Here is a 26,075-nt window from a genome sequence, read left to right on the forward strand (position 1 = left end):
AGGGGGCGGATATGAAGATTAACTAGTTGATGGTGAATCCACAACATGTGCACACAGGCTTAATGTCGACCAAATGCTAAAAGTTATTGTAATATTTAACAGGCGAATTCATCACGCTTTGATTGCTGCTGGTTTTCTCACTTGAACTGAAGCTATTCAAACAGCGCAGCAGTGTGACCTGTACAGACAGCATTAGACATTTATCTCTCCCATCGATGTTACCGTGGTTTTGCTGGCAGGGTGGAAACAGTGGAGCTGTTCACCATCTCTCAGTATTTGACTAAATTCAGCTAATATGTAAATCAACTGCAACTCCAGTTATCACATGATGTAAACACAGACAAGCTAGCCTAATAAATATCAATCTCTTGGTGAGAGAAATTACAAAAGATGAGTTTTTATTTATATGTGTATGGATATTTCATTCATTTTTGTGTGTCTCTATTCGCTGGCAGTCACCAGAGCATTATTTCCTGCACTAAATCTTCCTGACAGCTGGGTGTCATGACTTTCTTGTGAGAAATCTTATCATTGTGAGAAAAAATACTGCAACCTGCCGTTGCCCCCCCCTCCTCACCTCCCTACTTTTTTTCATCCTAAGAGAAGAGAGACAATCTTTTCAGTCTTTTGTAGAGGGAAATATCTCTCAGGAGAGAAGGATGTGATTATGCTTTCAGAAGGGGGCCAAAAGTAAAAGAAAGAAAGGGTGGTAAAATGACAAAAGCCACACATTGCTCAAGTTCCCCCACCCTGGAGGATGTTATGCAGGGACTTGCTTGCTTATAGGTTTGGGGTGGGGTTGTCCTGCCTTAGGGCCTGTGTGAAAACAAATCTTCCAGGTGTCAGCTATTCAATAGTAAAGGAGAATATTATCCGGCTGTCCATTGTGGATATGAATAAGAAGGGGTTTGCCACAGACAGCCTGAGATTTTTTTTCTATCCCAGTTTGGTTCCTTTGCTCCCAGCACGAGGGCTTTCAGGTTCGCTCTTGTCCCAGCCAAGTCGAAGGATCCTTGTCTTGTCAATCCTTTCAAAGCTGTCTGTTATCCAGCTCTCTCTGCATCAATAGATACCTGAGGTTAGATCGAGAAACCATTCATCTCAAGTTAAGAATCACTATTCTTTGCCCCCAGAGACTTATCAGGCAGCAAAACACCAAAATAAGAGGGCGACACAGTGGCTTTAAGGGGGGAATATGACCTCCTTGTTGCTCTGGAGACTGTTGAAGGAAGAGGAAGTTGGATTTCATCTTCCTCATTAGCCACTTCCTCTCCCTGCTCCCACTTCACGCTTTCCCTTTTTTCCAAACCAACAGGTTTTGTCACAATCTGCTGCTGCAGCCGCACCACCATAACATGCCCAAAAGTTGCCAGACCAGTCGGGCTGTACACAAGTTTGAGGCAGTCACAACACATCCACATGCTTCTACCTCTCACTGCTGCCTTCAGAGGCCAGTGCCATGTGATTTGATTGTCATGAGTAGCGCACTCACTCACGTAGGGTTCACTTAAGCATTTAACTAGTTGTTTTCAAGGCATATAATAAAAGAAAAAAATCAAAATGACAATTAAACAACATGAATCTCACCAGCTGACCTTTGTGTGTGTTTTGCTCTTACAGAATGCAAATGTTTCTGGTCACTGTTTCATTAAAACTGACCCTGAGATGCCCCAAGAAATCCCACAGAGAGGGAAAATCATCCCTTTAGGCAGAAAAAAAAAGTTAATTTCTTACGTCGACATGCACTCACACACTGAGTGCAGCTGAAGGAGAGGTGAGGTCTTGGGTCAGGCGGACATAAGCCGGTGGATAGAGGCTGATTGTGAAGGTGGTGACAGCTCACCAACAGCAGCAGCGCTCTGACATTTGTGCCAACAGGCATTGGTTCGAACAACATGTTTTTGTCACATATGAAAAGGAACTACTAGATACACATTTACTCTTTTTTTTGCTAAAGTTGGAAGTGACATCTTATATCTGCTCCCCAAGCCATTGATATATAGGTTGATTGGTCAGGATATAATTTTAAAAAATCCTCTAGTCCTTACCAAAAATCCACCTCCGATGTATAACAACACATTACGTTGTGTAGTTATTTATTCAACGAAAACAAATCCAGAATGCAGAAGCAGTGTTTTAAGTACACTCTTACTGCTTTCATAAGAATTATGAGGGCAAGTAGCAGCCATGTCCACCATTCTACAGTGAGAAAGATTATTCACACTGTGGAAAACATCTAAGACAGTTGTCAATCTTCCCTGGAGTGGAGGTCCCAGCAAGTTGTTAAATTTTAAAGTTCATGACAGTACTATTAGAAAGAGACTGAACAAGTATGACTTTTTTGAAAGGGTTACCACCAGAAAGCCTCTTCTCTCTAAAAAGAACACGGCTGCAGGGCCATATACGTTAACCAGCACAAACACCTCATTTTTAAAAGTAAGAATAATCATATTGAATCGTAATGGAATTAAGATGCATTAAATAAACGCTAAATAGGCTGATCAGGATCCAAGTTGAAGGAAAACAACTTTTTTTACATTTGTTGACTGCTGAAAGCTAGAAAAAAGCTAGTAAGTGAGTCACACCCAGCAAACTTAAGTGTTAACAGAGACAATACCAAGTCCTACAGTAAAGCTGCATTAATTAATTAACACTCATCCATAGGAAGAGGAAATCATGGTCGCACACAATCAGTGTTACCTGCGCTGCTGTTTTTGTTTTGATTTTCTTTCTTTCTAAATACATGATGAAACATCTGCTTTGTTCTCCTTAAGTTTAATCATAATCACACGCAGTTTGTCTCCATCCGAACCTCCAATTTTCCTCACCACTGTCCAGCGGGACTATACACCCTAATACACACACATACACACACACACACACCACTCTCTGTCTGTCTGTCTCAGCTGTGAGTTTCTTGTCTCACACAGGTAGACTGAGACAGCTAATCCTGGCCAAGTCCAGACAAGCTGCTCCCCCTGCAAAAAACTCCTGGTATGTAGGATACACCTTTCACCTCTCCCACAGAGTGGGACGCACAGACACACTCGCTCATACACACAAAGAGGAAGGTATTTGGTGACTCGTGGCCCCTGACTCTCCAGTCTTGCCCATGCCTGCTTGTGGCAGCTTGTTCAGTAGCCCTCACACCACTTCAGCTGTCCTATCGCCACATGTCAGACATTCCAGCAGGCATAGGTGATGCAGGGAAGAGTAGCAGATAAACAAAAGCATAGTTTTATTCAGAAACGGATTATGAGATACCAGATGCCTGGGCACATCCAGTGAGATGGAAAAGTTTCTCTTTTCTGATACAGCTACCATAGAAACAGAAAAAAAAAACAAATAAGATTCAGGAATATTGCTTTCTTCTCTGGTCAAAGCTTGTTGAAGATGGACTGATTTGAACTGTCCCGTGGTCTGATGAATCCAGGAATGCTGGATGATGTATGCTGACTGTGTGCAGCACATGATGCCATCTAGGTGACAAAGAGGGTCAGGAACCGGAAATCGATACACACTTTATGGACAGAACATTTGTGTATTTAGCGTAATCTGGATATATTAACCAGCAGATTGTAGTTATCATGGCTCAGCTGCGGGATTTAACAACCTTTTTATGATCCTAAAGGCAAAAAGGTGACATGAGTGCGGTGTCTGACGTGAGGTTTACTGTCTCCGGCTTTGAGTATCCCGGGTGGTGCCTTACAATTGTCAAATCAATTGTCATGATGATTGCGATGATTTTGCATCTTTGAAATTAAACGAAGGTCCTTGTTCATTACCTGATGGATTATTTCTGTACATCGCAGGGTACTTTGTGAAAAAAAAAAAAAGACAATTTGTAGGAAGTATGTGGCACATGCAAATATTTTGCATTTCTTTGTAGCTTTGTATCTCAGCTGTTGCATGTTTTGGTGGCAGTTATATGCATCTTTGTTAGCTGTTTCATGTCTCTGCCATATTTTATACTTAAGATTTAAGTATTTTTGTGGTAGTTATTAATTTGTTTGGGATTTTTCTAGTAGATGGTAGATACTAAATCTAGTAGACAGTTTTCTAATTTTGTGACTCATTGTTGGTATTGTTCCGTATTGTTGTCTCTTTTTGGAAGACTTGCATCTCCGTTTAGCATTTCTTTTGCATCAGTGTTTTTTGCATCTTTTGCGGCAGTAGTTTTATGTGTCTCTACATCCGTTGAGTGCCTTGCTGTAGTTGTTTCACAGATTTTCTGACAAACAATTTCAAACAAAGGCTCAGGTAAGACATTCTATATTCCACCGAAACGCAGTAATAAAGGTGAGTAGGAATAAAGATGAATAGAACATTTTTATTTCCTTCTCTTTTGTCCGTGTTGTTGAGCTCTCACTCTGTTGTTAGAAGAAATGGACCCCACCTGTATTTATCTAGCAGTCCCGTTCAAACACACACACAGATACACAGAAAGAGCTCAGCCAAGGCCCAGGTGCTCTGTAAAACAAATTGGACAAAGGAGGATAGTAGTTCTCATCCACAGGGCACGCTCTCACATGCTTGTTCCTCACATACAAACAAAACACACACACACACACACACACATCCTACTGACGGTTAAACTGAATCTGAAACGTAATTTTGTGGATTTCCATACAAGAGCGCCTGAAGGCACTTATAAGCAAAGAGTCGTTATTTTCTCATGCAAACACCGCCATAAGAACAGTTTGGAAACCATTTTATCCAACTAAATCCCACCATTTTATCAATCTCCAGAAGAAGTCAAACCAAACTTTTTTGCTGTTTTATTCAAGACTCTGCACTGCAGTCTGTTCAGCCACCTTTGCAGTATAGAACAAGAGCAGAGGAAATACTCAAATGATCTTACTAGAATAACAAATGCCAGGTACAAACAACAGAAATACTGCAGTAACATTCCTACTTAAAAGGAGTATTATGAGCTTCATTCGTTTAAAGAAAATTTAATTTATTTTATATTCAAGCTCTTTTTCTTTAGCATTTTCAGACAAGTCACAAATAGTCACATTGTATTGTTTAGTTTATGCATTCCTCGACTTTGTTAAAACCATAATTTCTCATTTAGATGACTAAAGTACCACTTGTTTCCAAGAACTATGTACATATGATGTTGACTAAAACGTCATAATGGGGAAAATCTGTCTCATCACATTCATTGCAACCATTGCAACTAACCACAGCAGTGGCCCAGTCACTAGATGACAAAACACAATGTTTGCTCAGTCAGGGTAATCCCAAACACTGAGATCTCCTCATACAATAGCTTCATTAAGAGGACAATGGCATTGTGTCAGCTAATGACAGGGCTCCTCCCTGCCTTGGGTCTGCTCTAAAATTACCTGAAACACACACACACAAGCGAGTCATTATCAAAATCAGAGGGTGAAAAGGTTAAATCGGTGGATGTGAATGAAAGAAAACCCGAGATAGCACGTAGTGTTTGGTCAGCCTCAAATCTCGTCAAATATATCTAATTCCTATTATAAGTGTTGTTTTCTGGAAAGGAATCAGAGTTAAAGACTCCATATTTATTTTTATTTATTTATTTATTTATTTTTTTTGGGGGGGGGGTAGTTACATGGGTCTCCCTGTTTCCCGTGCCGCTGTGTCCTCAATAGTCTTGTGCTTCACTTGCGGGTGAGGTGGGCCTCTACCTGACCTACCAACCAATCAGATGCACGCTACGCCCGACGGCAGCCAATCAGCCGCAGACTCGCCTTCACCTTCAATTCTTTTACAGTGAAAGAATTCCTGCCAAAGTTGACCCGCTGCCATTAAAGCGAGCAAAAAGCAAATATTACAACGCATGGCAGCAGGATATTTGTTGATATTTGTCATAATCCGCGTGCAAACTGACCAGGGGACAAGCAACGTGATTGGTTGCAGGGGACAAAAGCGGCTTTACCTGCCAGGTGAAGGAGCGGAGGGGGGGGGGGGGGGGGGGGGCAGTCACAGAGAGAGGCAGGGTGAAAAGACGCGGGGCGAGAAAAGTCGACTTACCTGTAGCCCAACTTCTGGCAACACACTCACTCTATTACCTGCTCCGACTTGAAAGTCCAGTTTCACAAGGAAGAATCGTAGAGGAAGCAAAAATATGTCACAGGAGACAGACAAGTAAGTGATCGAGTCGGAGGAGAGGATGTTTGATGATTTGAAGGGAGAAACTTGTTTTCTGTAGAGGCTGTCATTACACCTAAGCTTTAAATCCGGAATTGATTTGTTAGTCATGCGACGAAAAGTAGGGCTCTCCGGTTTTACATCAGCTGTGGATGGTCATTTCTGACAGATATGGAGCCATTCTAGGCCAGAAGAGAAAAGGTTGACAACTTTGGCGCCGTGGATTTCTTTAGAGCGGAATTCGCCATTTTTGACTGATGGAAAAGCCTTCAAAGTGCAAGGAACAGCTTGTGAACACTTTAATGTCTTTGAAAGAAAGCAGACTTCTAGCTCTACGTCTGGATTGCGTAAATTCTTCCTGTTTATGGCCTACGGTAGAGTGTGCGTTGGATTTGCTTGTGAATGAGGGCAGTTTATAAAGCCTGTGGCCTTCTGTGTTGTTTTGTAACATGATAAACTTTTTTTTTTTATTGATAATAAATTAACTTTGGAGAACTGCTTTGGCTATTAAAAAGCAATGTATGAATGTACGCTCTCTAAATAAAAAGACAAAATCGTTACTATATTACAAATAACGATGCTGTAATAATAAAGTTTACCTTGGAAGAAAGAAATAACAGGATGTTTAATCAACAACAAACGCTAATAATAATGTAATGAAGTGGGTTTTTTTTTGTAATACAGTTTATAACAGGACTTTATGTATCGACAACAAGGTAAACTGATCTCTTTTTCTGTAGCTGTTATCATTGAAACAGCTCAGTGGTTAATCACCCTTCAAAAGTTTCCGTCTCTGTTATTTGAAGTTGTTGTATTTGTGGCATGAATACACCTGTCTGAATTAAATCATAAAACAACTTAAACTGCCACAATGAGGCTGCGTGCCGCTGATTTTTCCGTCACTTTGTAGTGTTGCTTTTCCCAGCGTCCTGGATCAGCGGGAATAACAGGTGTCTGCCACTATTTTGACACGCAGTGTTAACATTTTTTTTTATAGAAATCCACTAGAGCAGACGTGCTCAAATGATAAACTTCTGCCAGATGTCTAATTTTCCTGTACCTGCTGCTGTTGTTGCTATGGAGATGCTGGCGTTTGTGATAAACGTAAAAATCTGTGGGGGAAAAAAAGGGGGATTCATTGGCTGAGATGAGGAAGAGTAACTCATCAGAACAAGGAGCTAAAAGGCTGAAACCAGAAAAATTAATGCCTCATTAAATGTTATGATATGAAAACAGACATGTGATGCTATATCATCTTTTACCATAATGATTTGCATGAATATGGTGTTGTTTTGGCCGCTGAACAGTTGTTAATGCCTGTTACAATCAATTTCACCTCATGAATCCATTTCATAGAGCAGATTTCTAAGCCATTTATATGTCCCTGGTTTATATTACCTATTTAAATCAAGTTACTGATGAAAAAAACAAAACGTAGCTGCAAACATTAAGAGAAAATTAATATCATCCCTAATGGTGTGTCATTACGTTGTTTTTTACTGTACAAGTGCAAGTTGACACAGTCAGGGCGTGTTCTGTGATTGGCTGAGCTGGAAGGGATGTTGTGGCAACACTGTGTTTTACTAGTCTGTGATCTCAACTTAAGTGGGACTAAAGAGCTGTGAGACAAACACACACACACACACACACACACACAAAACCTGACAGGCATAAAGGCCGATATAGTTAATCGCTTAATCCTTTACCTTGTGATACATTGTAAACTAAAAACAAAGAGTAAAAAGATTAATAGTTGAAGAGAGCAGAAACCAAGCTTAAAACAGTAGATCAGTCCTATTCCGTATGGACTTTAAAATCCTCGGCTTGTGTTCCCCCTGCTTTCAGTAAGCGTCTGGTGGTGGTCGTCCCCAACGAGAGCTCTTACCCTACCGTGCGGCGGGCTTACACCAGCGAGGATGAGGCATGGAGGTCGTACCTGGAGAACCCGCTGACAGCCGCCACCAAGGCCATGATGAGCATCAATGGGGACGAGGACAGCGCCAACGCCCTGGGCCTCCTCTACGACTACTACAAGGTACACAAAAACAGTCCCATCATAGGTCATGAGTTTCCAACTTGAATGGCGATGTCTCAGAGCACGACAGTTTAGTTACAAGTTGATATGACTTGTAACTAGTCGATGAATTTCAGTGGTTTACATTTACCGTTTTCTTTTTGAAGGGACTTAATTTTGAAGTATTTTACATGTCAGTGGAAACATTTTTCCAGTAAAGGAACTTTTTCCAAGAGAACGCGGCACAAAAACTACGGTGTACAGTCGATATGTCACACGTGGCACATAAAAAAAAATAAATGCAATATGGAGCAACCTTTTAGTTTTGACTGATCCTGACTTTTTCAAAACTCCTTGTCTTCTTTCCAGGTGCCGAAAGAAAAGAGACTTTTGACAGTTCCCAAAGTCGTTGAACTCGCAGAGGAGCAGGAAAAGAGGTCAGTGGATTGATGTCTCTGTCTCTCGCACATGCACAGGCAGAAAGACCGTGAAAATATGTTAAATATCCTGTTGCTCGAAGACCGTTCCTGATGCACGTCATGTCAAAGCTTCGGTTTTTCTTACAGTGAAAACACACGACGGATAACAAACTACGTGCTTTAGATCCCACTGATTTAAGACAAGCACTGTGAGCATGAATGTGAGATGATATCACAGATGAGCGAGCCTTGCTTCCCAGCCTGGTCCACAACTTAGAACAAGTTACCGATCCCTGAGTAAAAAGAGGAAACACAAAAGATGCCATGATGCAGTCGGCTTCTGTCCTTTTTTTCTTTGTAGCACAAGAGGATGCTACATGTGTCCCTTTGAGCTCTGTATATCTGAGGTTTCTAATGATTTCTTGAAATATTTACCTGAAATATCAGAAGTAAACTGATTTTGCAGAGCTGTTTTGCATTACTCAACTAAATTGTCAACACAAGATGGAGTTAGTTGAAGAGGTTTTTTTGTTATTTTGTGGGCATTGTTTCATTATTTTTGCTGTTGTTGTATTAATTGTTCTTCACTGACGTGGGGGCGTCGCTATCTGTTGTTTCCATGGTTGATGTTACTGTGGCGGGTGTCACATGATGGGAAACAGTCATCGAGGTAGACTTATCTCATGCACCATGGGGATTTCTATTTTTTACCTTTTGCCATTTTTGCATACTGGATTCCTCTTTTTATCCAAATCACTACTAACAACCATTTCCTCTACCCACCCTAACTCTAAGTAATGTTCATGGATCACCTCATCAGCTGCATACCTCTGGCAGATACAGACAAACGCAGCTCATGCTTGTTAGCTTTCAGTCATTTTCTCTTCTACCTTTGCTGCTTCTCAAGGTGTGCATTGGGGGTCTTACAAAAGAGAGACAAAATGGAGAACAGCTTGTAAAAAAACTGCTCCGTAATGCAGCTAAAGGTTAAAAAAAACCTGACCACTCTTTAAAATGTATATCGGTGTTGGTGCTGGGATTTTTTAAAAATTCCTTTTGGTTGCAGTAGGGCTTTAATAAATTAATAAGTTCTTTGCTAAATACAATAAATACATCACAAATCTTGTTTAATCCATGTTTTTACTCAGGTCTATGTTGCCAAGCAACCCCAGCAGCCAAAACGAGGCGGAGAGAGTGGACAACCACGTTCAGGTCCTCAAGTCTGTCCCCGTCAACCTGTCACTCAACACGGAGCACCAGGACAGTAAACGGGAGCAGTACAGCGGCTCCACGGAGCCAGTCTCCACGGATGGAGGCTCTCCGGCTGTGGCCGTGGTCAAGACTGAAGTGTACGCTCCCGTCTTCATGGCAGGATCTGGGCTACACTACAGGGTGGAGGGAGAAGAGTCGGCACGGGTTGTCTATGAGCAGAGTCCCTATGAGGTGACCACTGTGAGTCACAACTCATATGTGAAAGAGGACCAACGGAGTACACCTGACAGCCCATATGAGGAGGAGACAGACAGGGTGAGAAACCAAGGAGTCTGGACCCAAAGTTGACATTCACTGTGGTGTTGAAGGCACAGCTGTAGATGGATCTGTAGGGATGACAGCCAATAACATTGATTACTGTTGCTGTAATTCATGCAGTTTGCTGGTTCAAAGTTTTATTTTTCTCCCTGAAATATAGGCCCAAAAATGGAAAACCTCATTTATAAATTGAGTCAGATTATAAATGTACATTGATAGCAGCCTTGCAAAACTCAAGCAGATGAAATCTTCGCACAAGCTCTAGATCATCATAAACTCTATGCTGTAAAAAGGCACTTTGGGAAATGTAGCACAAGGAGATAAAGTATAAAGACTGATGAACACTAAAAAAGAAATGCAACCAAGAATATGCTGAGTTAGAGTTGATGTTTGATGACACAGAGACAAATGGTTGTTACCTTTCACACAGCCTACACGTGATCATTTTGTGTGTTTTTCGACACTCTGCTGTCATTCCGATCTCTACTGATGAGAAAACTGCTGCTGAGGAGTTTGACTCGTTGCTAATTTGCTGCATTGTTTTACCAGTTCCTCTCAAAGTTTCCTCTTTCTCTGTGTTTTTTTTAAATTTTTTTTAATACATTTTTTTTCAAATTTTCAACAGAAGTACCATTCACCTTCCGCCTTGGCTACAGATGACTTCTTATTTCATCAGGAGAGAGTGTAAGTTGACTTTTGTTATCACAGCACAGTGTAAGTAAGGTGTAAATGTTCAGGTGCAACCCGTTAATAAACGCACAGGCTGCAAGTGATCCATAAAGGAATGAAAAAGTGAACTTTGTTGAAGGCTTTTGTGCTCTGTGTTGTTGTTCCCCCATCCCCCCTTTGTTATGTGTGATCACATCTCTTTTTCGTGTATGTGTGTGTGTGTGTGTGCAGTGACAGCTTCCAGTACACGCTGGACGCCACTCGATCACTGCGTCAGAAGCAGGGCGAGGGACCAATGACCTATCTGAACAAAGGCCAGTTCTACGCTGTGACGCTCAACGAGCTCAGCGCCAACAAACGCCTCCGTCACCCCATCAGTAAAGTCCGGGTGAGCGGAGTCTCGGTCTGATTATTCCCCCGTTATTTGAGAACAATAACTGTCATTTTGCCTGCGTTTTTTAAAGCAAGTATACATACTTTTTGTAATCGCGGTAAATGAGTGATGTGAAAGGATTAGTTTGGGTTTTCTCTCATCACCAACATTAATCATACCTTGTTTTAGTTTAGCAGCCTGCATCTTTGTGGTTTCAATCTGTATCCATGCCGGGGGGGTTCACTTAGAGGCAGGCAGCTGTTTTTTGCAGAAATGCTCAAACACCCTCACATCAGTCAGACACAGTTTGCAGCCAGCTGGTGAATATAGTGGAGCATTTGGCAGCAAAAGAGGCAGGTATTTATGTGTGCTGCAGACAGTGCTGATATTAATGTAAACAGAGCCATTCAGCAAATATAATAGAAAACTATCTTGAAATGACCCCATGCATTCTGCATTGTCTTCTGTGATAAAATGCTTCATATTGGTTTTAATTGGACAATATTTATGCTGATACCCATATATCTGGAATAGGCCTTTGTTACTATATATCTACTGATCTATATCTACAAGATGATAGTTTGCCAGTATTTTTCTTTTAGTATATTATATTATATACTCATAGAACCCAAAATTTGGCCAGATGTTTGACTGTAAATTGGCAGAAAGTCTAAGGATAATTGACCTATTTTATGCATGTGCGACACACTGGAAACACAGCAACATCTGGATTTTAATCAAAGCTGATCTTGAATGTAAATAAGCCAGATTCTGATTTTCTAGCCTGGCTTTCAGATGTTTGAGATCGACATCTGTCTCTCTTTATTATTTTTACTATTCACTGACTCAGTTAGAAAACTGTTTTTTAGAGCTTTATGAATAACTGTGCCCAGATCAATTATAACCAGTCACAAGAAAGACTGGAAACTAATGGGATTTAGTGGTGCCACTTTATTTGAAGGGGTGTTCAACAGTGTCGACACCTGTCACAAGTCTTCCTGAATGTTTATGATTGTAGGTGCCATTCAGTCAATAATGAAATTGTTTGTTAAACTGTGTGAAATGTCTTTTTAAAGCAAAAAAAAACCTTTTGGCTGAACTTCATGAGAAGAGATCAAGGTGTCAGCGTAAAATCTTCTTTTGTGCAGATAAAATCCTATTTTATCTGGTAATATATTAGGATGGTGGTAGAGTTGATATGTCATTTGGTCAGTTTCCTGGTTATAATATAAATTATTCTTATTTAAAGGCAGGTCTTCAACCTGCTCTCATCTGTTCACTGGTCGCCATTAGGTTTTACTAATCTGGGTTTACATATTCTTTGTTAGAATAAACAAAAACAGATCTAAAGAAACATTACAGCAAACTATTATGGCTTTGAAAGTGACTTTCATGAGTATTATCAATATTTTTCTTAACCAGAACAACGGTGGCAGAAGGTGGACCTCGCTACATAATCCCAGCCCTTAAATAGTCATAAAGCCTAAAGCGCATGTACATGCTCATTTAGGGCTCATATTTGACCGTTTTCCTGCCTTGTTGTCTTCACAGAGTGTGATCATGGTTGTGTTCAGTGAGGATAAGAACCGAGACGAGCAACTTAAATACTGGAAGTACTGGCACTCTCGGCAGCACACGGCCAAGCAGCGAGTCCTAGACATTGGTAAGACTTTCACAGCGCTTCTTTTGTAAAGCCTGAGATGAACGGGTGAATCAAACCATGAAAACACTGGAACAAAAACAACACGATGATAGATTTATGTTGTTGCGGATGCTGGAATGTACTTAACGAAAAAACAAAGCATTACCAAACTCAGAGCAAACAAGGCTCCACCCAGCTGTCTGCCTGTGGCTGCTCAGCTGCCCACCATCACCCTCTCTCAGACACCCTCTCATCCAACACACACACACACACCTGAGTCTCTTAATGTCAAGGTGTTGCAGAGACACAAAACTTAAATCCTCTAATCTCCTCGACATTCCCTTGGAGATTGACCAGAATACCGATTAGTTCAAAAACATGACAAGTCAAACGGCAGCGGCAGCCTTTCTGTCTCACAGCATTTCCCACGAGTATACATGTGCTGATCTGAAGCTTCTCAGACTTCACACTTTGACCTTTTGTCCGCCTTTGATTTTCAGTTGATCCGTTTGAATTTGAACCGACTTTCTACGCCTTGTTGAATGAATGTGTGTGAAAAGTTTGTAGGCAGTTTGCGTTTGACAAGCTTGGGCCTGCTGAGCAGGCAGAGATTCAGAGGTATGTGGGAGACTCAGGGTGGAAAGGAGATGCACACAAACAGAAGTACGCACACCTCTATGTAGCTTGTTGGGACAGGGAGAGGAATGTTTGCCACACTGTTACAGCAGCTGGTGTTGGCCTGCTGAAAGTAATTTTTTTCACAGTTTAGGTCTTCATCTTGATTATTGTGTTTACATCAACTGAAACAAAACCCAATTAGCCTACAGTTCGAAGGCATCTCTACATCTGTCAGAACAGTTGAACCAGTCATTAGATGAATTAAAGGAGAGGACAGGGGACGAAAGAATTGAGTTCTGATGCAAAGTACGCTCCGGATTTGTTAGTTTCTGTCATGAATGTGTTTCTGTCTGAAATATGTCAGATTAATGTATTTTTTAAAAACTTTTAACAGAAACCAAATGTCAAATATCAATGATTCAGGTGCAACATTACAGTTGCAGGAGAAAGTTTGTGATCCTTTGAAATTACCAGAATTTCTGCATGAATAAGGTTTGATTTTCATCCAATCAACCTGCTTCCAGGGGCGCGCTGGTACACTCTGGATGGGTCGCCAATTCTGGTATAAATCACAATTGTAGACAGAGGTACCTCATCCAAATTTTACAGGAACAAGCCTTTTTAAATTTTTTAAATTCAACTTTAATTCTAAAAGGAGCGGGCCGTCACCATAAAAACTGCAGTTCCCATTGTGACAACCACTAAAATTACACACTTGTTTCTTCATCCTGACGGGGACAGTCCATTAGCCCTAATTAATTCTCCAACCCCTTTCCCTACTCTTAACCATCTCCACTAAAGGCCTAATCCTGACGCCAATCCTAAATGTTGCCATAATTTTAATTATCTCCCTGATCTTGAAACCAAGTCACAAAAATATCAGTTTCGTCCCCACGTTTACAGGAAGTTCCCATCATGACATGAAAACAAGCACACACAAAGAAGAATAGGTTCAAATCTGATGCACAGAGTAGGAAGAAGCCAACAAACAAAGACAATCCCGACATAAAACAGGAACAGAGGTCTGTTTTTCAAAAGCAGCTTAAAACAGTCTAAAGATACAGCAAATCTGATAGACTGATGACTCGAGGGAGTTGAGGCATGACCCCCCCCCCCCCCCCCCCCCCCCCCCCCTCTTTTGTTTAACATAACACAAATATTCATTTTTTGCTGAAGATTCTTCCTCATCATTGTGCAATTCTCTTAAAGTTCCCTGAGGAACTTTCTGATGGAAGATTTTTGTGGTTAGAGTAGCTTCACCCGCCTTTTTTCCAAGGGTGAGTGATTACACTCGATGTGTTCAGTAAAGACATACAGGTGGCACATATCTTTCTGTGTTATTAAGATAAATTGTGTAGTGACAATAGTGGCCCGGATGAAGAACAGACCACGTTTTACGAATAATCAAGTACAAATCTGTGTAGTTCCAAAGAGGTTTGAAATGTCTTTTTAAAGCAAAAAAAACCTTTTGGCTGAACTTCATGAGAAGATGACAAAATCTTCTTTTGTGCAGATAAAATCCTATTTTATCTGGTAATATATTAGGATGGTGGTAGAGTTGATATGTCATTTGGTCAGTTTCCTAGTTATAAGATCAATTATTCTTATTTAAAGGTCCAAAGACTCTCGCAACCGGCCCTCTTCCTCAATAGTTTGGACGTATTTTAAGCAGGTTCCATACAGTCATCAGAGTTGTGAGGGAAGTGTGGTATTGTTTTTTTTTTTAGGATGAATCCCTCCGGCTTCCTGTTTGGCATTTGCAAGTGTAATGACTCTGTGTTTGTGTTAATGTGCAAATGCGATACAGAGATAGATGGCGTTCGCCAACAGCTTCACCCAGAGGGCTTTAATAGTTTTCATCATACTGACACATGCAGAGAGACATCTGCGCACGGAGGCAGCTTCTGTAAACATCATCCACCTGTTAACGGCCATGCTGATAAATGAGCCGAGTGATGAAGGAAGGCTCTGTGGGTCACATGACAGAGCGCACTCCACCCGCTTACAGCGAGGGTCAGACTGTAGCTTGATGTAACATGAAGATGCCCAAAGATCTGGTTTGAATAGCAGTGGAGGGTGCGGGGGTTAGACGCCGGGAGTCGCAGGATGGATCATTTGAATGGGGCAGTTTAATAGGGGATGTTAGCAGGGAGGCATGTTGCAGCCTGCCCTGCTGCTTTGTGCACCTGCTGGGGAACCAGGAAGTGTCGATGCAGCGACAGTCGGTTTGATGGAGGACATCACTAAAGAATAGGGTGTTCACTGCTTCCTCTTCAAAGAGGCGTGCCAAATATCTGTCCAAATAAAAACTCAACAAGTAGACGTTGGTTAAAGGTTAAGGCCTGCATCACTCTGGTTTTTATACAGATTGCACATCCCATGAACAAATAGAACTTCCATCTTTTCTATCATATCATTAGCAAGCAGTCCCACAACATCCCGTAGCATCTTGAGAGCCTTTAGAAACGAGAGAAATCATGATTTTTTTCGAGTAAAATAGTCATGCAATTATTTACTTTTTTACTTTTTTGCAAATTTTAAGTTTTGAACATAAACATTTGAACAGCATACCATGGAGTCGGCCCTGTGCATAGTCACATCATCGAGCTGGCCTTTAATTTGGTCCCCTGACCCGAATAGCCTGCTGTGTTTCCTCTTTGCTGCCTTTGAAGCTTGAGAGTTTGTTTGCTCAAGCAGATAAGGCTTTATCTTCTAAAATTGAAGTGTGCCATTTGATTGCTTATCTTAACAAACAATAGCTACCAGCTTTTGTCTTTTATTGACCAATTTGTGGTGCGCATTGAGCGGTCAGTGGAAGGAGGGTCTGATACTTGGGGCAAATTTGTGGTATGTTTGAAATTTTGCAGGAGTTAACCTCGACTCTATTTGTCCTCACAGCTGATTACAAGGAGAGCTTCAACACAATCGGGAATATTGAAGAAATCGCTTACAACGCCATCTCCTTCACCTGGGACGTGAACGAGGAGGCCAAGGTACAAAATGCTAATATGACAGGTTTTTCTCTCTCTTTGCGTGCAGCAGTTGGATATCATTGTAGTTTTCCCTGAAACCAATCTACTATATTTACTCTCACTGGAGGCGTGTTGTAAATGTTGAAGAAGCAGCAGGACAGGTTTTTTTTTTTTTTTGCGCTGATTCAGATGTTGGCAAACAAACGCACTCGCTTGACGAATGAACTGACATTAACTGTGATGCAAGCATCCGACCTGTAGACATCACAAACACCCAAGAGCTCACTTTGATACTGGTGATTAAATCCCACAATAACGTGATTAGTGCAGAATTCAGTCCTGAAAGCAGCTTCTTTCTCTTCAGCTTGCCACGTTTTGAACTGTGTGTCGTTAAAACCAATGGGCAATGTTGCATGCTTTTGCTCTGTTTGTTCTCTTTGTCTTTGCGAAGCCCACTCCTTTGTGGCCACTCCTTAAAATGTAGCCCCGTCAGTGTTTGAACTCCAGAGGTGCCCCCAAGGGCCAATACACACCAGTCCACGTCCCCACCCTCTCTTGTTTGTTTTGCCCTCATTTCTGTGTGAACATGAGTAACTCTGTGTGTTTGTTTGGTGTGTGGGTTTTGTCTAACTCTTGACTTTTTCAGAGCAATAGCTGCCTGTAGACAAAGACGTTGCTGGAGGAAATCCAAGCACACTTCTCCTGCCATTATTGACTCTGCCCACATCTATCTCTCTATGTCTCTCTATCACTTTCTTTTTCTCTCATTATATGTGACAAGTCAGTGTGAATAAGCCTCTTTCAGAACTAAAACCGAGGTAAATCCCTCTAGTTCAAAGAAATATCAACTTTGTTTGTTTTTTACACTTCAGTGACAAACTTGTGAATGCCTCATGGCAAGTAAGATACTAATCTAAATAACTCTATCAGACATACAGGGTCCCTCCCTCTGTACCTTATGCATTGTATATTTTATTTTAGGAAAGATCTGAATGAATGATCTTATTTTGTGGAATGCATGATTTGCATTAATTCATGCTTCAATGATACAGGGTTATGGGTTAATTAAAAAAAAGATGTCAGCAAAAACCATGTGAAGTATTCAAAAGGAGAGTTTTCGAGGTTAGGGTTGAGCAGTATGTGAAAGGTTCCCTGTATGAACCAACGTAATACAACAACAAAAGACTGTTAACTGTTGGAATAACAAAAAATATGGACGTTTCCTTCAATGTTATCTTCTTCTCATGAGCTCCTTGATGGCCATGCATCCAAGTTTGAGTGAAGTTCCATGTTTTCCCCTCCTCTTTCTTAATTTAAAAAAGAGCGAGGAGGTGAGGAAGGCCAGAGTTTCTAATTAGTCTCTTTTATTAGACGGAGCGATCAATAAGCTATTAGCATAGCTCCAGGTTAGGTTAGCTTTGGCTCTTTGTTGGTATTATTGTTTTTAGAGTTTATTTGACAAAGACCATACAAAAAAACAGTGTTACATAGAAAAAAAATGTTTCAATGTTTGTCCTTTGAATGTCCTGTTGTCATGTTAAGTGAAGCAAATTTTTCAGTGAATATGGTATCCTATTAAAAATTACCTATTACTATTACTATACCAACCGATTGAAGTATATAGTGCTATAGGGCTTGTGTTTTATGCCATTATTTTTTCAGATTTGTTACTTGCACCATGAAGTGATATCAATTGAAAAATTACTTTTTTTCTCAATGAGATCCTTAAAGGAATAAAGGAGATTTTTAAAGGAAAATAGTCCAATAAAAGAAAAATAACTAACAATAAAACATTGATAAAACCATGCACAAAGCGATATTTTAGAATAGACACAAACAAGAGACTTACGGCACAATGAGCTGACTCCTTTTCCACCAAAACCTGTACCTGCTCAACACCATTTTATAGAAGCACCATCACTATGTTTTTTCCTCATGTCACACAAGCTTAAGGCTTTGCAACCAGCTCTGGCACAAGGCTGTGAAAACAAGTGTTGTGCTGATTGAGATGTTGAAATCCAGATTTGAAACTTTGTCACTGAGGTGACCAGATGAGTATTAACAAGAGGTGTGAGCAGCACAAGAATCCCTTTAGTTATTTTGTAATTAACGTTGTGATCTGTTACCTTTACTTTGCAAATTCAAAGTAAGTTCAAGCTCTTAGTCACTGCTTTACTGGGGCAGAGCTGATGTTTGAGAAAGGCAGTCCAACCCTAGATGACATTTCTAATGACACACCTTTCTTTAAAATGTAAGTTTACTGTAAATCAAGTTAATGGTTGGTGACTTCTGACTTGAGCATAATCTTTCAAATATACAAGGACTATTTAATGGTTTCTTTTACGTACACTTTAAATAGATCAGTACTAGAAGGTGCATTTCTTTGTGCCCCGCTGTGGTAGGTCCAGTTTCCCAAGCTGGAGATAGACAAAAAGTAGAAAGAAACTGAAAGTGGGCAACTACAGACCTGTTGATGACCCCAAAGTTATAGGAAAAGTAATATCTGAACATTTCAAAGTGAATTCACAGAAGTTGTTGTAGACATTTAGACACAGGAGGTTTAGCAGTGCTTTTGGACGTGTGTGAGGCTTTTGATGCAGCTTTTCAACTATTGGAGTTTCAGTGGATCATCATCAAGTGCTTGTAACAATGGCGTGCCTCAGGGGTCAATATTGAGACCCCTCATAAACTCATGTACATCTGCTAGTGTAATGATGTGGGATATTTTATGAATGCAGATGACACAGTCATGTGTATATTTGATAAAGAGGCTGAACATGTAGTTATTAAGTGGTCACTGATAATGGATAAAGTATCAGATTGACTGAAATCCTCATGCCTATCATGGAATATTGAGAAGACTGTCACAATGTATTTCAGTAGGAAGTGTAATCAGAGGACCTTCCAAATGTTTATGTTGATGGTGAAAAAAAGAAAAAATCTGCAATGCAAAGGTAAAGAAGTCAAATACGATCTTGGATCCAACCCTTGGGCTCAAAAAGCAAAAAAAGTTGTATTCTGAACTATAACATAGCTGTTCTCAGTCAAATTAAAAACTAACTTACTGAGTAAGTTTCCGAATGCTGTGTCATTTTCTCACATCAAACAGTTTTGTTTCTTGCTTGTGTCAAACACATTGGACAACTTTAAAACCAATTAGATCCTCTGTAATCAAGCCATAAAAGCATTTGTAACAAACCATTGCAGCATAATCTTTGCATCTTTGTACCAGGGCTATCATGTTTTGTTCAGCATTTGAACATTCATGCCAAGGTGAGAAAACTTCAAGTCTCAGTAACCTGTTCAAATAAATAAAAAATGCAGTCTGTAAGGGCTTTAGACTTAAAACTGAAGAGACCATTAGAAGTAATGCACCTTGCGATCCTGCAGAGGGCGTTCTGGAATCAGCTTGATCAAACTCATGCCCGGGTAACCTCTCAGTTATGACTGATTTGCTGCTAAGAAAAGAGGTAGTTACAATGTTAATGTTACAACAAGGAGAAGACCATTTGTTAACCTTGTGTAAAACATTGCAGTACATCAGAATAATTACATGTTTATGTCAAAATTAGCTGCAACTTCATGTTTGGTAGAACAGTGGAAGCCCCATAACATACTCACAGAGATTTGAGAATGTAATTACACACTCAGATGTACCCTGGTATGTTTTTAAAATAGCTCATAATATGGCACCCCCACCAGTGAGAGCATTTGTGCAACTTTGCTGGGAACAGATGACGAGATCTCTGTTGAGCAGAGGGTAGAGTCCCTAAAAGAAGGTCCATTAAGGATGGGAGACAGCTTCCTGATGGTTTGAAAGTGGGAAGAATTTCAGATTTGCCTTGGAATGGATTTCAAGGACGAAGTGCTTACCTGCTCTGTGATTATAGATAGATATTAGCCAGTGTCTAAACCTGCTACAAACTATCTCCTCTCTTATATTAATGTTATTGTGCATGTTCCCTGACAAATAAATAGACAGAAGCATCACGTCTAAATACACAGAAATCCACAGGCAGTGAAATTCATTAAAAATTTGCTTTGAAACATAATTAAGAGATGACAAGAGAGAAATAATGCACAAAGTAGTGTACATTAAACAAATGAGACTCTTTATTTAGAGTGAAGCATTACCATTAAATGCTTTGAGGTGGTTTCTAACTTCACGGGTTTAGAGACACTCAAATGAAGCTTTCCTCTTGGCTGCTGTTGCTAATGGAGGTTTTTTTATGGTTCAAGTTAATGACCAACCACCGAGGCTTTTGTTGCTGACGGCATTAACAACAAAACCCAGAGACTGATGGTGACATGTGTTCAGAGGCAAAGAACAAGAAATGCGATACTAGATAGGATCCGTCGGAGCAGAAAGAGAACATCAGCCTCTCGGTTTTGTGTAGCAGTTTTGTTTTGTATCCGCTGAGATTTCTTCCGAGCAAAACGCAGCAGAATTGAAAGGGATTTTGTTTGTGCTCCTCGGAGGCCTGATAAAATGAGGCACTTGTCACATCGTGAAACCGTCTTTAGCTCTGGCTAATTCACAGTAGGCCACGGAGGTTTTTATAGACTCAGAAATCAGATACAGCCTTCAGCCAGGAGGGAGCATGAGTGTCATCTGAACTGAAATTTATATGTTCTTCACAAGTTTATGAATTCTTATTTCGAGTTTAAGTTGAACTGTGTGAATCTCTCCTCTCTCTCCTTTTGCTGTGTTCCTGGAAGATCTTCATCACAGTCAACTGTCTGAGTACAGACTTCTCCTCTCAGAAGGGGGTGAAGGGTCTTCCTCTGATGATCCAGATCGATACGTACAGCTACAACAGTCGCAGAGACAAGCCGCTCCACAGGGCCTACTCACAGATCAAGGTCTTCTGTGACAAGGTGACGAATCGCTTCTTCTTCAAAAGTCTCGGTCCATTCGTCCAGTACTGCTGTTGGAACAAGTGACCTAATCCCTTTTACAAGAAAGACTAAACACACAGATGCATTCTGTTAGCTGGACTCGTAAATGCAATGAGCATCACGTAGTTACTTTACAAGTATGGTCTTTTGTAGACTGTCTACACACCTTCCTTTCATGATGGGGGGTTATTAATGCTACTGTTCTGGCGCTGTTGGATTGTGGGACTTTGAAAGATATAGTATGACTCAGAAAAAGCAATTCTACTTAAAATGCAGTGGCAGAATCTTCATATGGTCCATATGTGGGGCTCATGAAGACTATGAGGTTTTCACATTAAACAAATGTACAGAATTACAGGAGACTAATTCCACCTTAGAGCTCATCACAGAAAGTGATATTGATTCTCATCTTTTCAGTTATTTTCAGTTATACGGGGGAAAAAAGTTACCAGTGTTACCAGTGACAACGCTCAGGATTACAGAGAAATGTGCGTTTCTGTTTCAGCCTGGTAAACAGAAATGTTGGAGAAGCATTCAGGCCTTCAGCTGCAGTGAAGCAGTTAAATACTGACATCAGTCCTCCCTCTAGTGGTCAGAGCGCAGCTATCCTCAGAGCACACCTGTGCATACAGAACACACACCATGCTCTCTTGTTATATTTGTTGAAGGAGTTCTTCGGCACGAGTCTTACAAACTGACGTCCTCTTTTTTTTTTTCCCACCCTCAGGGAGCAGAGAGGAAAATAAGGGACGAAGAGAGGAAATTATTCCGTAAGAAGTCGAAAGGTTTGAGCCATATTTTTTTTTATGAGTCAAAATGATAGAAAAGTTTAGCTTGTAGGTGGAAAATCGTGGCCTTGTTTACCTTATAAATCCCACTGTAAACATCTCTCCATCTTGTAAATATGAAAAACACTTTTCTTCTCTATGTTGTTTTGTGTCCAGGGAAAGACGGCGGTGTCGGAGTGATAAGTGTTCCCAAAAAGTCAGACACCACCTACTTCAAGACCATGACCGACTTGGATGTCCAGCCGGTCCTCTTCATCCCTGACATTCACTTCGGCAACCTGCAGAGGGCTGGACAGGTACGACTCACTCTGCTTCCTATCAGTTTCTATGCCCAAGGATGACACCGGAGCTCTGCCTTCAACATATTTTTCTGCTTTGAACCACTTTTCAACTACATTATTTCACTTTGTACCCCCATTGCATGCATCTGACAGACTCTAGTTGGCCTTTGAATAAATGTTTGCTGCTCAGTTGAAACATTTAATACATTATGAAACTCGCTTGAACAACTTTAGCATTTTAAGAAGCATTTTAGATGTCGCACGGGCACGGATTCCAGCTCAACATTCTGATCCTCCTGATGTGACAAAAGATTTCGTTTTAGATATTTTACTTTATATTATGCTTGTGCAAGAAGCCTTACACTTCCATTATTTTATGGTACTTTCATTCTAGGTGTTTACCTTCAACACAGAGGAGATCGAGAGAGAAGGGTGAGTTTGCATCAACTGGAAATGTTTACATCATTGAAGTTATACAAATATAAGGCATGCAAATGAAAGTGGACACATATACCAACCTCATGCAGGGGGAAGTGCACGATACCACAAAGCAAACAGATTGAATTCAGGGTGGGTGCGGTAGATAATAGATTTGTATGTTTTCAGGAGCGTGCTGGTTAAGAGGATGTTCAGGCCGTCGGAGGAAGATCTGTGTCCGTCACCTCACAAACAGATCAAAGAGGAGACGCAGAAGAGAGGTGCGACACGGCTGCTCACTCTGCCTTTTCTTTTTAAAAACTATAGTCTTGTTTGAAGAGATTATCCAGACCAGGAAGAGGAGCTGGGAAACATCCTGACTAGAAAGTTTGACATTTCTGATGATTTACCACACTGTTTAGACACATTAGACACATTCTGCCTAGACCCCCACCCCCCCCTTAGATCCGGCCATTTTCCAAGAAGCCCAAATTCTTTCTTTTTATTGAGTCATTATGAAGGAAATTTGTCAAACAAAAACACATCAATCTAGTCAGATATGAGGACTTAATGTTTTATATCAAATCACCACAAACTGCGCTGCAGTGTCTCCCCTGAAGGATCACATAGCGGCTGTTTCTTGAGCCTCATCGATGCTTATATTTCCATTTTTATGCACTTTATGGGTATAAAATGTCACACTAAGCCCGAGTCATACAGTCTTCCATATGAACCACGTTTTTGTTGCAGAAGCGTATCATATTCTTATCAATTTAATAGCCCAAAATATATTTTCTGATCATTCATTTTGCCAAAATAAGAGCCCTCAGCATGCATCTGTTGGAAATCTGTTGAGAGCGTTGCAGTGCGAGTGCTGTGAAATTGTCAGTGCTGCAGGCCAAAGTCACAGGCAGTGAGTCACACCAGTAATAGTCACACATTTGTCAGGGTGTCATTACACAGATTGATGACGAAATGAATGCAGAGCGGTCATAAGAATGACAGGTGTGCTCTCCTCCCTCCTGTGTGCAGTGTTGCTGTATGTAAGAAAGGAGACGGACGAGGTGTTCGACGCTCTGATGCTGAAGTCTCCGACACTCGTGGGCCTGATGGAGGCTGTGAGTGCCGCCTTTTCGTCTGCATGCGTCAAAAGGCAAAATCCTTCGCTGCTGGGCGCCCGTTGACCAACTGCTTTCGTTTGTCGTTGACAGATATCTGAGAAGTACGGTGTGCCCATGGAGAGGATAGCCAAAGTGTACAAGAAAAGTAAAAAAGGGTAAGCGAGGACGCATGGCGGATAGTCATAGTTCGGTTTTTATTTTTTTGTCTGCGCGTGCAATGAGCGTTTTGTGGTTTGTGACAGAATCCTGGTGAACATGGATAACAACATCATTGAGCATTACTCCAACGAAGACACCTTCATCCTCAGCATCGAGAGCTACGCAGACGCCTACAAGATCATGCTGATGGAGATCTGAAAGCCTGTCGGCGGGACCTGAGAGACTGCAGAATAAGTCAAAGGAGAAGCTGTGACTACTGACCGATAAGCTGACCGACGTTATTGGAGACGGTCTGTTGGTGGAGCGCCGCTAACACCCGTGATTCCTCCCTTGACACTTACGCTACGAAGCGAGTCATGTTTTCTGCGCAAGGAGGACGGTGATATTAATAAAAAAAAAAAGAAAAAAAAAAAGGACATTCTTGTGAACAGGCTGTGAAGTGAAATTATGGACCACAGACCCATATTCTCCCGTTGAAATGAATATTTTTATTGTATAAAAGACTTTGTACATGTATTCTCATTCTGTACAGACTTCTGTTTCTGCAGCTTCTTGAAGAACCTGATGTATCGTACGTGGCCGCACCGATAATTAGTCCATCCCAAGTAATTTAGCAGCTTATTTGCATGCCAGAGTATGTTTTTGCTAGATATGTCTTTATTTATTACTACGTTTTGCATTTCTTTAACAATTTATCCGAGAATTTCTATTACTTAGGTACATTTCACTGATTTCTCCCACAATCGTCGTACTCGAGGAGTTTTAACGTTGCTTACCCTTTACTTTCAGTGATGAGGCATTTACATTTCAACAAATAGCTTAAGTGTTAATTAGAAGGGCCTTACATGAGATACTAATTATTAAGAAATGTTGTAAACATCATCTCATTGGAGATAAATGGTACTTAGCTGTTATACGCTGTATTTTTCATGCGCTTGGATGTGTTGAAAAGCTAATAAAGATATAAGCAGAGATATGTCGTTTTTGGTCAAACTAGCATTATCAAGTCAGTTTGTTTGGGCTAAATGGTGCTTTCTACGTCAATGTTGACCAATCACAAAGGCTCTTGAAAGTTTGTTAACAGAGTTTTAGTGGCAAAGTTTGCAGGCTCCAAGGATTAGCATTAATCTGAGAGCAAAATTAGAGTCAGTTGTTTCCAGTAAATCTGATGAGAAGTGGGTGCCCTTGAATTTAAAGGGACTTGTTTAAGGGAAGTGTGTTTTTTGAGAGCCTCATAAAAGCTGTTACTCGTGCTGGTCAGGCTGGAAAAGGTTACAAGATCATCTCTAAAGTGGACGCCACTAAACCACAGTCAGACAGATTGTGTTCACAAGGTGGACATTCAAGATAATTCCAGCAACTGGCCCGAAAAAGATTACTCCAAGAGCAACAGTCGGCAAGGTCACGCGTGAAATCAGAGTAAATTTAAGGCAGCTCTCTCACCATAAATGTTATTGAGCTCATTGTGAGAGGAAAACGGAAGAACAACGGAGTGCACGAACTCCAAGGCTGTATAGAGAAAGATACAACTCAAAGAGAACAAAGCTGCCTGTTTCCACTTATTAAAGGTAATGTTATTTTTCAGGCCAGGACAGGTCAGCATCATTTCAGAGGAAAGGTGTCGTGACATCTGTCCGTGAACTCAAGAGAAAGTTGATCATGAAGCAAAGCAAAGATGCCAGTAAAGAATGGTTAAAGAAAACAGGAGTAGTTTAGTCAAAGTCCTGAACTAATGCAACAGGGACGCTGGTTTCAAGGAAATTATACATTTCTAACGGCAGAAAAGTTTAGTCCGTATAAAAAATTATTTATTTTTTTTAAATCAAAGAATTTTTTATTTGATTTCGTTTTGTTGGGTTTTCTTTAACTGCTCGCATGCTAAACATAAACTAATATAAACTAAGCTAAGGCTAGTGGGGCAGATGTTACTGAAACTTGCTTTGCCTTATAAACCTCAATACTGGTTGGAAATTTTAACCGGAGACTTGGACGTTAACGTTAGGCAGATATGTTTTAGGACTTTTTTCTCTAAGATTTCACAACA

The 26,075-nt window shown here is 40.7% G+C and overlaps 1 protein-coding gene across 2 annotated transcripts; it reads left to right on the plus strand.

Annotated features, from left to right (window-relative positions):
* The first annotated feature begins 5,770 nt into the window (after positions 1 to 5,770).
* grhl2b (grainyhead-like transcription factor 2b) lies at positions 5,771 to 25,003 on the plus strand. 2 transcript variants are annotated; one of them, XM_072370413.1, is made up of 16 exons: positions 5,771 to 6,126; positions 7,975 to 8,164; positions 8,513 to 8,580; positions 9,726 to 10,089; positions 10,718 to 10,776; positions 10,993 to 11,149; positions 12,686 to 12,797; positions 16,293 to 16,387; positions 21,086 to 21,244; positions 21,993 to 22,050; positions 22,210 to 22,349; positions 22,729 to 22,766; positions 22,941 to 23,032; positions 23,784 to 23,869; positions 23,963 to 24,027; positions 24,115 to 25,003. In XM_072370413.1, exons 1-16 carry the CDS (start codon positions 6,107 to 6,109, stop codon positions 24,227 to 24,229), a joined length of 1,818 nt encoding a protein of 605 aa, XP_072226514.1. In that variant the 5' UTR covers positions 5,771 to 6,106; the 3' UTR covers positions 24,230 to 25,003. The 2 variants fall into 2 exon arrangements, with proteins under 2 accessions (XP_072226514.1, XP_072226513.1); XM_072370412.1 differs by having other exon boundaries at positions 5,772 to 6,126; positions 9,711 to 10,089.
* Positions 25,004 to 26,075: the final 1,072 nt, after the last annotated feature.

This window comes from Leuresthes tenuis, unplaced genomic scaffold (genome assembly GCF_036924035.1).
Source record: "Leuresthes tenuis unplaced genomic scaffold, fLeuTen1.0.hap1 SCAF_18, whole genome shotgun sequence".
In the NCBI taxonomy this organism is placed as follows: Eukaryota; Metazoa; Chordata; class Actinopteri; order Atheriniformes; family Atherinopsidae; genus Leuresthes; species Leuresthes tenuis.